General features: G+C 30.8%; 1 protein-coding gene across 1 annotated transcript; it reads left to right on the forward strand.

Annotated features, from left to right (window-relative positions):
* The first annotated feature begins 444 nt into the window (after positions 1–444).
* LOC137836453 (tubulin alpha-3 chain-like) lies at positions 445–12,635 on the forward strand. Its single transcript, XM_068645163.1, has 5 exons — positions 445–773; positions 10,112–10,323; positions 10,405–10,604; positions 10,998–11,506; positions 12,051–12,635. Exons 1-5 carry the CDS (start codon positions 661–663, stop codon positions 12,355–12,357), a joined length of 1,341 nt encoding a protein of 446 aa, XP_068501264.1. The 5' UTR covers positions 445–660; the 3' UTR covers positions 12,358–12,635.
* Positions 12,636–13,613: the final 978 nt, after the last annotated feature.

The following is a 13,613-nucleotide window of genomic DNA, read 5'->3' on the forward strand; positions in this document are numbered from 1 at the left end:
TATTATCATTCAATTACCATCCGTTATATAGTATTTCATAACAATTATTTAAAAACTATCTAAATAAATTTAATTAATTTTCATTTATTTTTCAATTTTTATCATCATAAATTAAAAATATAAATTTTTTAATAACGCACTTTGCAATTGATAAAGTCTATTGTCATATTTATTATATGAAACTCATCTGAATGTCATTAATATACAAGTCTGGTTCTCCTAGTTCTTAGTGAGACCAACATAAAGCTTAATCAATGAAAAATGTGTTAAAAAAATAGAATAAAATTTAATATAATTTAGAATAAAAAATATTGAACTCGTTCAATCAATTGGTGCCAAATGACTGGTTCCCAGTTAATATTAATCAAAACCGTTTATTAATTTGAGGATTTAATCAACGGTAAAACTCAGTGCTTATAGCATTTGATTGGATCTTCATGCCCTAATAACATTTATGTTGAGAGAGAGAGAGAGAGAGAGGAAGGGATAAAATCAGAGTTTCTCCTTCTTTTTCTTCTGTTTCTTTGATTTCTCTACTATTTTGTATTCCCTTCCCACTAGTAATTTTTAGTTTTATTCTGTTGAAATTTGTGATTATTGTTTTTCATCAGTGTTTTACATTGTTAAACACAATCACAGAAAGAAAGAGAGTCTGAGAATATGAGAGAAATAATAAGCATTCATATTGGACAAGCTGGAATTCAGGTTGGTAATTCATGCTGGGAGCTCTATTGCCTTGAACATGGCATTCAACCTGATGGAACAATGCCCAGGTCTTGTATTTTTATCATTTTTTTTTTCAATTTTCTATACATTAATTTCTCGTTTTTCTAGCAGTTTTGGAACAAACCATTTTAAAATTAATCTGAGTCTGTGATTCAATTTCTATGTCAGATCTCACGTTTGATTTACTAGTTGCAATGGTATTGGGGTGCCCTAGAAAATTGTTGATTCTGTATATGCTCTTATGATCAGAATCTTGCGATTCAAATACTCGTGCATTGTTGTATATGATCAACGTCGTGTGATGGGTTGCATGCATGGGTTTTGTTTTGGATCATCGTATTTTTATGCTTTAAATTAAGATGGTACTTCTCCTACTTATGCTTCTAATTCGAGTAAGAAATTTCTTGAGTTCTCTCATTTCATGATTAACCGAGAAGAAACAACAGAAAGGCAAGAAGTTAATAAATGTTAACGTAACATTGATGTACATTGCACATTACTTATTTTACTTTTAGAAAGTTTTTTTTATTCATAAAATTAAATATATATATATATATTTAAGAAATGTTTGAACCCATATATATTAAAAAAGGACATTTATGTTTTACATACCACCAAAAGCTCCTATCAACAAATATTCTTACCTCATCCACTAAACAATAAAAAACTATGTGGTTGCACTCCAAGTAAAAATGCATGCAGTCCATTCAAATAAATTAGAGTATATAGTATACCTCCAAATTTAGAAACTAAATAATTGGTAGTTAAAACTTTTGTTGCTAATTAGATATCAATTTAAAAACTAATTTAACAATAATAAAAAATAATAGAAACTAAAATGGTCTCTATTTTAGTTCCTATTGTAACTAGTGTGTCTATTTGCAACACCAATTCAGTAATAGCAAACCAATACAGAGCATAATGACAACATTTAATGTGGTATAACTGTTAAACCAATGCAATAATTCCATTTCATTCCTTCCAAGTAATTAGAGAATAACTCAAGCTACTACTGCATATGTAAACAAATATGTCTATTTCGACTACTACTCATACCACTAAATAAAACAACCTTGTTTCTTGGCAACATTGTTCTCTATCTAAAGTTGGGAAAAGATAAGGGGCTTTTAGTATTTATAAATATTTTGAATATAAGATTTCGAACACAAGTACCGATCATAATAAGAGAAATTTAAATAAGTTACATTGTTCTTCCAAAAACAAGCCTTAAATTGTACTATGTGAAAAAACTTCTCCATGTTTCCAAATTTGCCACAACATTGCTACCCACATAATGTAACATATGTGATGTGATTATCATTTTTTTTAATATCTGAATTCCAAATTGATTCAAGTGTTCCATTGCTTGGTTATCTGAGGTAAATTGTAGTAATTGTACCAATTTATTCAAGAATCTTATCAATAAAACAAGCAACTATTGATATATTAAGTATCTCACTTGTCTCCAAGTGTTTACTTGTGAGATGTTTATCTTCTACCTTTTGAACTAAGTGAGCAAGATAATGATTAGAACTAAGCGAACTATCCAAGAACTCTAACTAAATAAAAGAACTAAATTCTTAACAAGTCTTAAAAAACAATTCCTCTTATAGAAATCAAATTTCAAAAAGACCAACAATAAAACATAATCTACTACAAAAAAAATAAAGAAGAAAACTTTATTGAAAAAAACCTAAAAAATTTAATGGGAAATCATAAGGGAATCACCTAAAAGGCTTAATCGTCCATGAAGAAGATGAAAAAAAAATTATAGAAAGAAAATAAAACTAGGTTTAGAGTGTGTTTTGTTTTATCGTCTGCCTTTCTTCCTTCTGAAGTCTCTGTTTATAATCTCTTTTTCTTCATAGAATTCAAATACAATTTTTTTCTCAAATATAATATTTTAGTTATCTATTGTTTCCATATTTGTCACAGATTAAGTTGCATATATCTTCTTTCCAAATTTGTTGTAAATTTTCATTTTTGTTTTTCTTCTAGATATTTTGTTTCCAATCTTGTTCCAAATGCCCACATTTGATTTTTATTCAATTAAGCTATTCATGAGAGATATTGTAGAATATTTGAAGTATATAGCTTTGTTTCTTATGCATTTTGCAGAAGATCATTTTTTAAAATTGAGAAAATATTTTCGTAGAAGATGTGATCAAAACTAGAACTTGTTTCTTCAAAAAGTAATAAAATCATTAAACCAACATATTTTCTCATTAAGGTTTACTCTGGTATATAAGTTTTAGGAAAATCATTTAACAATATCACCTACAAGGATCGTCTAATATTTTTCATGTCACACTTTTCGATCTTTAGAATGACTTAAATCTTCATTTAAAATGTCACAATCAGGGCTTAGAATCTCTACAAATGATTACAAGATATGAGAACAAATATTCTTAAAATCCAAGTCTAAACAATGATTCCAATCAAGATCTAGTTTAGTCCAGTTATATGAATTCTAATTAAAACAATGATTTTACTCAATTGCAGTTTGAGAAAGTCAATATTAGATGCTCTAAGTGTGAATAGAAATATACTTATCAATCTTCATTTCCTAACCATATCCACATATATTCCTTTGATTTTATGAGTTGGGTATTTCAAATCTCACCTATAATTTTTTTTTTTTTTTCGATTTCCCATTAGAACAAGTTCTATGTCCAACTTAAAATTCATTCCCATGTATTTCCTATCCATCTCCCCATATCCTCTAAACATGTGTGTTTTGACCTGACAATATTGTATAATCTAGGGTATTCCTAGTCAAATGATTGTTAGCCATACCATCTATTGGTCTAGAATCTAATATCCTTACCATATCTCACTTTTCAAGTTATATGACGATCTCTCCATCACCATGAGTAATTTTTTTTTATTTATTTCCTTAATTAAGACCCATTAATTCACAATATTTGGATTCAAGCATATCTTTCCATAATCCATGTTTTTCTTTTCTTAATCTCCACTTCCATTTACCTAACAAAGTTGTATTAAATAATTTATGTTTTTTTATACCTATTCCTTTGAACTCCTTTGGTCTGCATATCGTTTCCCATTTTTATCCAAGCAATTTTCTTTTTTTTCACTCCCTCAACCCTATAAGAACTATCTTTGTATTTTTATGATCACGTTATTGGGTATCTTAGAAAATGATAGAAAAAAAATAATAGTAACGCATAAAGAATTGATCTTATGGGAATTTTTCTTTTTACAAATGATATATGCTTACCTTATCACACAATCCCAATATTGTGGTTCTCTTGGATTTGCCTTTATTGGGATGTCTAAATAGATAAAAGTTATGCTCATTGTTGTGCATTTTTGTGTAGTAGCATATCGACTCAATTAGGTTTTTCCATTCCTATTCCCTTTATCCTACTTTTAGAAAAGTTATTTTTTAATCCAAATGTTATTTCAAAGCATCTTCATAAGGTCTTCAAAGTTTGAATATTGTGTCTCCTCCTCATACATAATAATCATATCGTTTGCAAATTGCAGTAGTTTTATATGTACCTCTTTCTTTCCCACTTTAACTTCAATCATGTATTTGCACTTTACTGCTTGTCTTACCATACCTACAACTAAGAACAAGAAAGATGTTAGAGAATCTCTATGATGCAGACCTTTTTTTGGATTTCATTCTTTTGTAGGGCTATCATTGAAAAATACCGACACAAACATTCTCTAGTCCATTTTATCCATCTTTCACTAAATCTTGATCTTCGCATCATATAAAATAGAAACAATCATATTGTAGAGTCGTATGCTTTCTCATAATCCTCTTTCATTGTTAAACATATTTTCTTTTTTGCGTATGAATTCCTTCAGTACTTCATTTGCAACTACAACTATCTAGTAAGTTGATTGAGTTTTGTTTATGACATTTTGAAGTACCTTCTTTAATCTATTGGACAAGATTCTTGATATGATCTTGTAAATACCTCATATCACATGTATTGGTCTATATTCATTTATCTCTATAGGATTGTTACATTTAGGTATAAGGGTTATAAAATAGGCATTGATTCCTTTTGGCCATCTACCATCATTATAAAATTGTTCTACAACTTTCATTATATCTTCCTTTACTGTTTCTCAATATATCTTAATAAAATAAAAAATTAAAGTCATCTGATATTGGGTTTTTGTCACTCTCACAGTCCATATTGCTCTTCTAACTTAAAGGTCACTAAATTTCTCATTTAAGACTATATTTGGTAGCTAATTAAATATCAATTTAAAAATTGTTCATTAATAATAAAAATTAATTTAGATACCAATAATATTTTTAGTCTCTAAAATAGTATATAAATTTAGTTAATATAGCAACTAATTATTTTTTTCTTCTCTAAAATTGGTTTCTATTTAATGATTTTCTTGTAGTGATATAGATCTTCAAAACAATTTCCTTTGATATGCATACCTTTTATGCCATTGTTTATCCTATTCCAATTTATCAAAGAATGGAAATACATGAAATTAGGTAATTTTATGATAGACAATAGGTTATTAGATGGTTTGGGAACATGAAACACATTTTTTTTAAATGAATGAAAGGTTGAAGGTGGATGTTACCACAACCAGTAACGGAGGTATTGGAACCATTCACAATAATAATATGTTTGTTACTAGATAAAGCAGTGTAGGATGAAAATAAGAGGAATGAGGTGTCATATGGTCAGTAACACCAGAGTCTATAATCCAAATATTCTTAGTACTAGAAGCATTAAAGGATAAAAAGCTAGAACTCTTACCATTCATGGTCAAGGAACAAGAGCTATAAGTCTTACTAAAAGAGTTCATGAGAGCTTGTTAATGTTCCAACTCTTCTTTGTTGAGAGTTGGGACCTCCTCTACTACTTGAGGCAAAGGTGGAGTTGCCGCCCTTTCAGAGTCAAACAATGCTTGATTAGTGTGACGCTTAGCACTTTCAGGTGCACCTCCAAGACCTTCTCCTTTCCATGAAGTTTGAAGCACCTTTCCTTAGTATGACCTGTCTTCTTGCAATAGTTGCACTAACGATCATCAGGATTAGACTTTGTGGGAGGCTTTCCAAATGAAGGAGATGAACCTCTTATAGAGCCCTGCCAGTAGCCAGAGCTGAACTATAAACATAGTTTCCCCCATCCAACATTATTAACCTTCGCATTTCTTCCCCTTGTAAAATGTGAAAAACTTTTGAGAGAGAAGGGAGGTTTTCCTTACCCAAATTTTGAATCTGAATTGGATCAAATTCAGAGTTTAGTCCACAAAGAAATTTAAATATTCGTACCCTTTTAAGGAATTGTGCTAGCTAATGTGGTAGAGTCATTTGTGCATTTCATTTTCAAATTCTGGTATTGATCTAATTCGATCCATAAACCATTCAACATACCATAACAATTTGTTACTAATAGGGATGGCAAAGCGGGTCGACCCGTCCTGCATAAGGGCTAGCCTGCGGGTTTGCGGGATGGCCTGCATTTGTTTTTTTTTTTAGAAATTCAATGATTTTTTTTTTTTTTTACCTTTTGTTCTTGAAAAATTGTCAAATTGAACCTATATTTGCTACTATCAAACATCATATTTTTTTCTTCCATTTTAAACATAGTCAAACATCAATAATTCAATTAAGATAAAAATCTAATATCAATATACTTCCATTTCAAAAACATTAAACATAAACACCACTACAATAAACATAGTTAATTAAAAAACATTAATATTCTTCCATTTCAATAACATTGGATGCAACCTTAGAAGAACTTTCATCCAATTTTTATAATCTACCCCGTCATCTGCATACATTAAAACAATGACAATGAATTAATTACTTTTTCATAAAATTAATACAATAAAAATAAGTGTGCAGCATTGGAATGAATGAATATGAATGGAAAAGGAAAACCTATTTATTTTCAATCTAACTTGTCACTCTAAGTCAACACACAATTTTTTACGTGTAGCGGGTTATGCGGGGCGGGCTAAAGCGGGTCAGCGAGTTGAAAAACTGAGCCCGTCCCGCGTTTTTTACTAGCGGGTCGGACCGCAGGCCAGCCCCGCTTTGCCATCCCTAGTTACTAAAAGGCTCATTTGGTTGGTATTGAAGATCTTGTTTTCTATCTCGTAACATATTGTAGTATGCTTTTTCGTAAAGTACGTCTAACTAAGGTTTTCCCAAATCTCCTTAGTGGTGGAGAAGAACATACAATTCCAGCTTATCTCTGCTATCATAGAATGTCATAACCAACAAAGTAGTCAAAATCGAGATCTTACTTAAAATTAGAAAGATGAACATGAATCATAAATCGAAATATCGTAACATAGATCGTAAGATCCTACAAATTTTATGAAAACTTATATACACATAAAATCATTATATCTCATTCAAAATTCATAATTAAACCTCATAATCTATAAAAGAGTACATAATTAGGTGCAAACACCACACCCTATGATAAAAGTAAAAGTAAGTCTTTACTAGTTACGAAACATTGAGAAAATAATAATCTATCTTTGAAGTTAAATTCATATTCAACTTCATCATTTCCATCTCCTTCATCATTCAAATCATTCATGTCTAAGTCATGACTATGTAAAGATTCCCCCTTCTCTACTTCAATTGGAACCAAGTTTTCATCCAAATCAAATGTTTCATTATGCTCATGATCATCTTCCATAATCCACTCTTCATCGATGAACAATCATCAATATTAATTTGAGTTGGTTTTCTTGTTTGCTTATTCTTAGCTAATCTTGAATTAGAGATAACAAAATTCATTATGCTTTACTTTAGCCTATTTCTTCTCTTTGTGTGAACCTAAAAAAATGCAAAGACAAATATGAAAAAAAATTAGTCGATTAGTAGACTACTAATTTTATTCTAGAGATATATTTTAACATTAACTTGTCATCTCAAAGGAACACCAATTACGCTCATATCTAGAAGAGCTACATGTCAAGCTAAATACATGAATGAATTTTTTTTTGGAGTTTTGGATACTCATCATCATAAGACTCCACCAATATGCTGGAGTATTTAAATTTATTGACCTAGTAGTCAAGGGACAACAAAAAAATTTCCTCATTTTTTGAAATCATAAATTTGAAGATCAATGAGCGTTTGTTAATCCTCATCCTTCACCCCCTAGTTATGCATTCCATTAGACCTCGTTTCACTTCCAAATCTACTTTAAATCTAAGACAATAATGCATTTAAGGGTTAAGAAAATAGTCTGCAACATGCAAAGGCCTATGGAGTTGCTTGTCCCACCTTTTACCAATGATGTTCCATAAAGGCCAATAGCTAACCAAAATATATTACATTGAGTTAGTTTTTGTTTTGAATTTCAAAATTACTATCTCAACAAAAAAATACATAAATAGTTAGCCAACTAAAATAAAATACCTTTTTTTTACTCCATTGAAAGCCTTTTGTATCTTCTCTTTAGCTTGGTCCATTTCTTCATAAATGAAGCCCATGGCTGGCTTTTGATCCAAATCAACCAATCAAAGCACTTCAATGAGAGGCAATGAACCCTTCAAACACGTTATGATATTCTTCCAATTTTCTTTTTTCTAAAACCACATCTTCAAATATTTTTCCATCATTTGTTTTAGCAAACCTACTAGACTTCCATTCATCACTACTAAACATTCTAATTAAAAATCCATTATTCTCATGAAGGCACCCTAATATCAAGTAAGATGTAGCAAAGTGAGTAATATCTGGTCTTACCAAATCTCTTCCCTTTGTGAATTGTGGAAGTAGAGATATTAGAGAAGACCTTGAATAGATAAAGGTAGTAATAATTTTAATTTTTGGAATGGTCTCCTCATGGATTGAGATTTTCTTCTCATAATCCTCCAACATTAAGTCAACACAATGTGCAACACAAGATGTCCAAAATAACTTTTTTCTCTTTGTCATCAACATTTGACCAGTAGCTTTGTAGTTTGTTGCATTATTAGTCACAACTTGAATGACATTGTTTTCCCCCACCTATTTAACAATGTTATCCATCATCTCAAAAACTTTCTCAACTGTTTTAGATATAGCAGATGCTTCTATGGATTTTAGAAATATAGTTCCCTTCGGGATGTTCACCAAGAAGTTTATTATTGTCCTTCTTTTCTTATTAGTCCAACCATCAGTCAAAATCGTACATCCCGTTTTCTTCCATTCATCCTTATGTGCTTGTAGAGAAAGTGATGCATTTGTAACTTCCTCCTTTAAATATTTGACTATAATCTCATGATAGGATGGAGGTTTAAATCCAAGACCATGTCTTGAAACCAAATCAAACATAGCAGTGAATTCTTCACTCTTTGCCACATTGAAAGGTATAACATTGTTATAAAAGAACCTGACAATTGCTTGACATGCCTCCTCTCTCAAATCTTTCTTAAACATGTTGATGGTAGCTTGTCTATTCTTAAAAATATTTTTGTCACTAGGGTTGTTTCTCGATTGAGTCTACTCCTCACTAGTTTTTCTTTTCTCACCAACTTTTGCCATTTGCTCATCATCCATACTAAGACTTGATTTCTTATTTAAATTTTGTTGCAAACCAACAACAATTGGGCCCATTGCAGGTATTTGCGTCCATTAAGACAATAATTTCCTTGAAACACCTTCAAATCATTCGGGGCTAAGAAGAGGGGTTCTTTTTCCATCCAACATCAGTAAGAACTGGCAGCAATGAGACAAAACCCATTGGGCTTTGCAAATCGAAAAAATATGGTGGTGGTCCTATTCACAAAAACTCGCCAAATTGTTTTTTCCCGCGACGATAGTCAATGGTCAATGATGGCGATCGACTGTCAACAGCGACAATCAACAATCAACGATACAAGGTGGTCAATGAAAACAAAGGTTGCAACAATGAAGGTTGTACAGAGAAAATGCATAAGCATAATCTTCGAGGATCGGAAGTTCTGATACCATGTTGATAGAAGAAGATTGAATCCATTTCTAAATATGTTTACAAATGTGATTAGAGTCTAAATTTATAGACTATTTACAATCTAATTAAGGAAAGAAATAATAAATAATTAAAGTAAGAAATAATAGGTAATTAAAGTTATAAAAATCAAATCAAATCGTAAAAAGATTTCAAAATCTTTCCTTAATAAATAGAAAATGAGATTTGTACTATTATGCAATAAAAATGATTGATTTTTTTTTCTTATTTTTATGTAATTTGACTTAGAATCTAAAGAATGAAACAACTTGGAGCTCAAATATGTAATATATTGGTTTTACAACTTTTACGCTTTTATTTTCTCATTGGCTAGATGTCAGAACTTAGATTTTAACAAATCTAATCTAATTGTTTCTCCCTTTACTTTTTGTCACAACTAATGATACTGATTCATATACATCTGTTTTCAGTGATGGTTCAGTTGAAACACATGATGCTTTCAACACCTTCTTCAGTGAAATTGGGACTGGCCAATATGTACCTAGGGCATTGTTTGTTGATCTGGAGCCTACTGTAATTGATGAAGTAAGATGTGGTCCTTACAAACAACTCTTCCATCCTGAACAATTAATGTCTGGCAAGGAAGATGCTGCTAATAACTTTGCAAGGGGACATTACACCGGTCAGTCACTTCCATATTTGGTCAAAAGAATTGGGTATAATTCTATCTGGCAGTATCACTAATTTGGTGTCTATGCTGCAGTTGGAAAAGAAATTGAAGAGTTGTGCCTTGACCGTATCAGAAAATTAGCTGACAATTGCACTGGCTTGCAAGGATTCTTGGTTTTCAATGCTGTTGGTGGTGGCACTGGTTCTGGCTTGGGATCATTGCTTTTGGAACGTTTGTCTGTAGATTATGGAAAGAAGTCAAAACTTGGCTTCATCATTTATCCTTCTCCTCAGGTGTAGTGAAATAAACTGTTGTTGACTTTACAACATATCATGTGGCCTTCTATTACAACCTTCCTGAAAATAAAAATCTAATGGAGCATATTAATCCTCCTTCTTTATCTGGGATTGACTGAGATAATAGGAGGAGTAAATGATGCAAATTGCAAATGCATCTCAATAATAAATGATTTTGCTGCATACTCCAATATATGTTGTAAAATTACATGAGATGTTTTCACATATGTTGCTTTGGACACTTGAGGATATCATTGGGTTCCTTAATTCATGCTTTGTGGAGTTTTTTTTTCTTAATAATTATTCACATTTGTGTATTACTTTACCAAATAGTCCAAGTAGAATGCCTTTATTGTAGTGGCATGGTGTTAACTTGCTATTAACATGCAGGTATCTACTGCAGTTGTTGAACCTTACAATACTGTTCTTTCCAATCACTCTCTTATTGAGCACAGTGATGTAGTTGTTCTCTTGGACAATGAAGCAATATATGACATATGCAGAAGATCACTAGACATAGAAAGACCAACTTACACCAACTTGAACCGCTTGATATCTCAAATAATATCTTCCTTGACCACTTCCTTGAGATTTGATGGTGCAATCAATGTGGACATTTCAGAGTTCCAGACCAACCTTGTGCCTTATCCACGCATCCATTTCATGCTCTCATCTTATGCCCCAGTTATATCTTCTGCCAAGGCCTTCCATGAGCAGCTATCAGTGCCTGAGATCACCAGAGCTGTGTTTGAGCCATCAAGCATGATGGTCAAGTGTGATCCCAGACATGGAAAGTACATGGCCTGTTGCCTCATGTATCGTGGGGATATTGTGCCAAAAGATGTTAACCTTGCTGTCTCAAATATCAAGACAAAGAGACAAGTTCAATTTGTTGACTGGTAAGTACACTTCCTTAAAAGAACATCATACTAGTGTATCTTTGTCTGTTATGTTCTTTTTGTTGTGGTCATAACTATCTAATTATGATCATTAATGTGGACTTTCCATAGTATGTTTTTCTAGTTCCTTCCATATTTGAGTCTTTTCTTTGATTTTGTATAGATTAAGATGCAAAATAATTATCAGTATCAAAACTACACTTGAATAATAAACAAATTTTAAATTATTTGAACAATCATTTAATTTCAGAATGTTGTAATTTGCTCTTAAATTTAAAGCTATGTTTGACAACTTCATATATTTGTGTTTAAATTAAGTTAATAACTTGGCAATCATGTTCTTAGATTTTGAAATTTGAAACAAAAACGTAGTAGTTACCCCCTGTAAAAGTAGCCTTTCACAGACTTTTTATTATTTTTAATCTTCATTAAACATAAAAAGTTGCTTTGTAAAAAGAAACTAAAAAGAGTCTGGCCTAAGTGTTACCTACTTCTATTTCTCTTTCACAAAATCTGAATGAATGGTTTTGATGACCAATTTCAGGTGCCCTACTGGTTTCAAGTGTGGTATAAACTACCAGGCTCCAACAGTGGTACCAGAAGGTGACCTTGCAGAGGTGAAGAGAGCAGTTTGTATGATTAGCAACAACACAGCTGTGGTTGAGGTTTTCTCTCGCATTGACCACAAATTTGACCTCATGTTTGCCAAAAGGGCCTTTGTGCACTGGTATGTGAGTGAAGGCATGGAAGAAGGTGAGTTCTCAGAAGCAAGGGAGGATCTTGCTGCCCTTGAAAAGGACTATGAGGAAGTTGGGGATGAAGGTGTGGATGAAGAAGTTGAAGGTTACTGAAAAACTAATCCAAGCCTCCTTCACTAGCTACCTGCATCTTACTATGTTTTATGTCTGGTCATATGCAGTATTGTCCTTGTTAATTGTTTTATGCTTCTTTTTGTTGTATGGTGTCTGCAATCTTATCATTGTTTCAAATATATAAAGTGTTTGAGACTTGAGAGAATTGTTTAATTCATGTACAATGGCAGTGTAATTATCATGGCATTTGGAATCACATGCTTATATCTGTGCAAAATCAATTCTTGCAAAAAAGTCATTCTAAAGTGGGAGAATGGTAAAAAGTAATTTCAATCCTTGACCACAAATGCAATGACTAATGCTTTGTTATTCACAGTAATATTTTTTTTCATCAATTACAGAAAAATACTTGATTTAATCTCTAACATAGATAAATTTAACTTAGCATGATACAATGTATGTTTTAGTTATTGAACATGTGTGGTAAAAAAAATTCCTTGATTTCTTGACTACCTTTACACATGTTTTGGAAGGTTTCCATATGACATTTATCATAATGAAATACTCAATAATAATATAAAAAATTACTACAATGATATGATATAAATACTAAAAAAAATCATTAAATAATGTTAAAAATAAAAAATAATTAGTTACTATAAAAATTATTAGTACATAGACTAGTCTCTATGATTAATAAAATTTTTAAATTGATATCTAATTAGATATCAATGTTATAAATTTAGAAACCTTGATAAGATATCAATTTATAAACTATTTTATAAATTTTATTAATAATAAAAACTACTCTAAATACTAATGATTCTTTTAGTTTATAAAATAATATATAATAATATCTAATTTAGTCGATTAATTATTTTTTTTTTACCATTGATTTTTATTTAATGATTTGCTTGTAATGATAGTTCTCTCGTTTCATTTTTTTCTTATAGTCATATTTTAAATTTGTCAAAATTAATTAATAATATGTTCCATAAATATTGTCCGTGTTAATATATATTCTTATGTTATAATAATCTCTCATAGATCTTTTCTTCCCATTTTTAGTATTGTATCTATACAAAATGTCACACTTCTTCATTATTATTAGATTTATTCCGCTTTGATTCATTGTCAAGTAAAAGACACTTGACTAACTCCACTGCCCATAATTTATGAATGTATCTATCTATTTATCAACACATGAGGAGAGTATATATATAAAGTAAAAAACAATGTACATAAGAAAAGAAATATTAATCTATAAATGCTTTTCACTATTTATCATTAAATAT

The sequence above is a fragment of the Phaseolus vulgaris genome, chromosome 4 (genome assembly GCF_000499845.2).
Source record: "Phaseolus vulgaris cultivar G19833 chromosome 4, P. vulgaris v2.0, whole genome shotgun sequence".
Classification (NCBI taxonomy): Eukaryota; Viridiplantae; Streptophyta; class Magnoliopsida; order Fabales; family Fabaceae; genus Phaseolus; species Phaseolus vulgaris.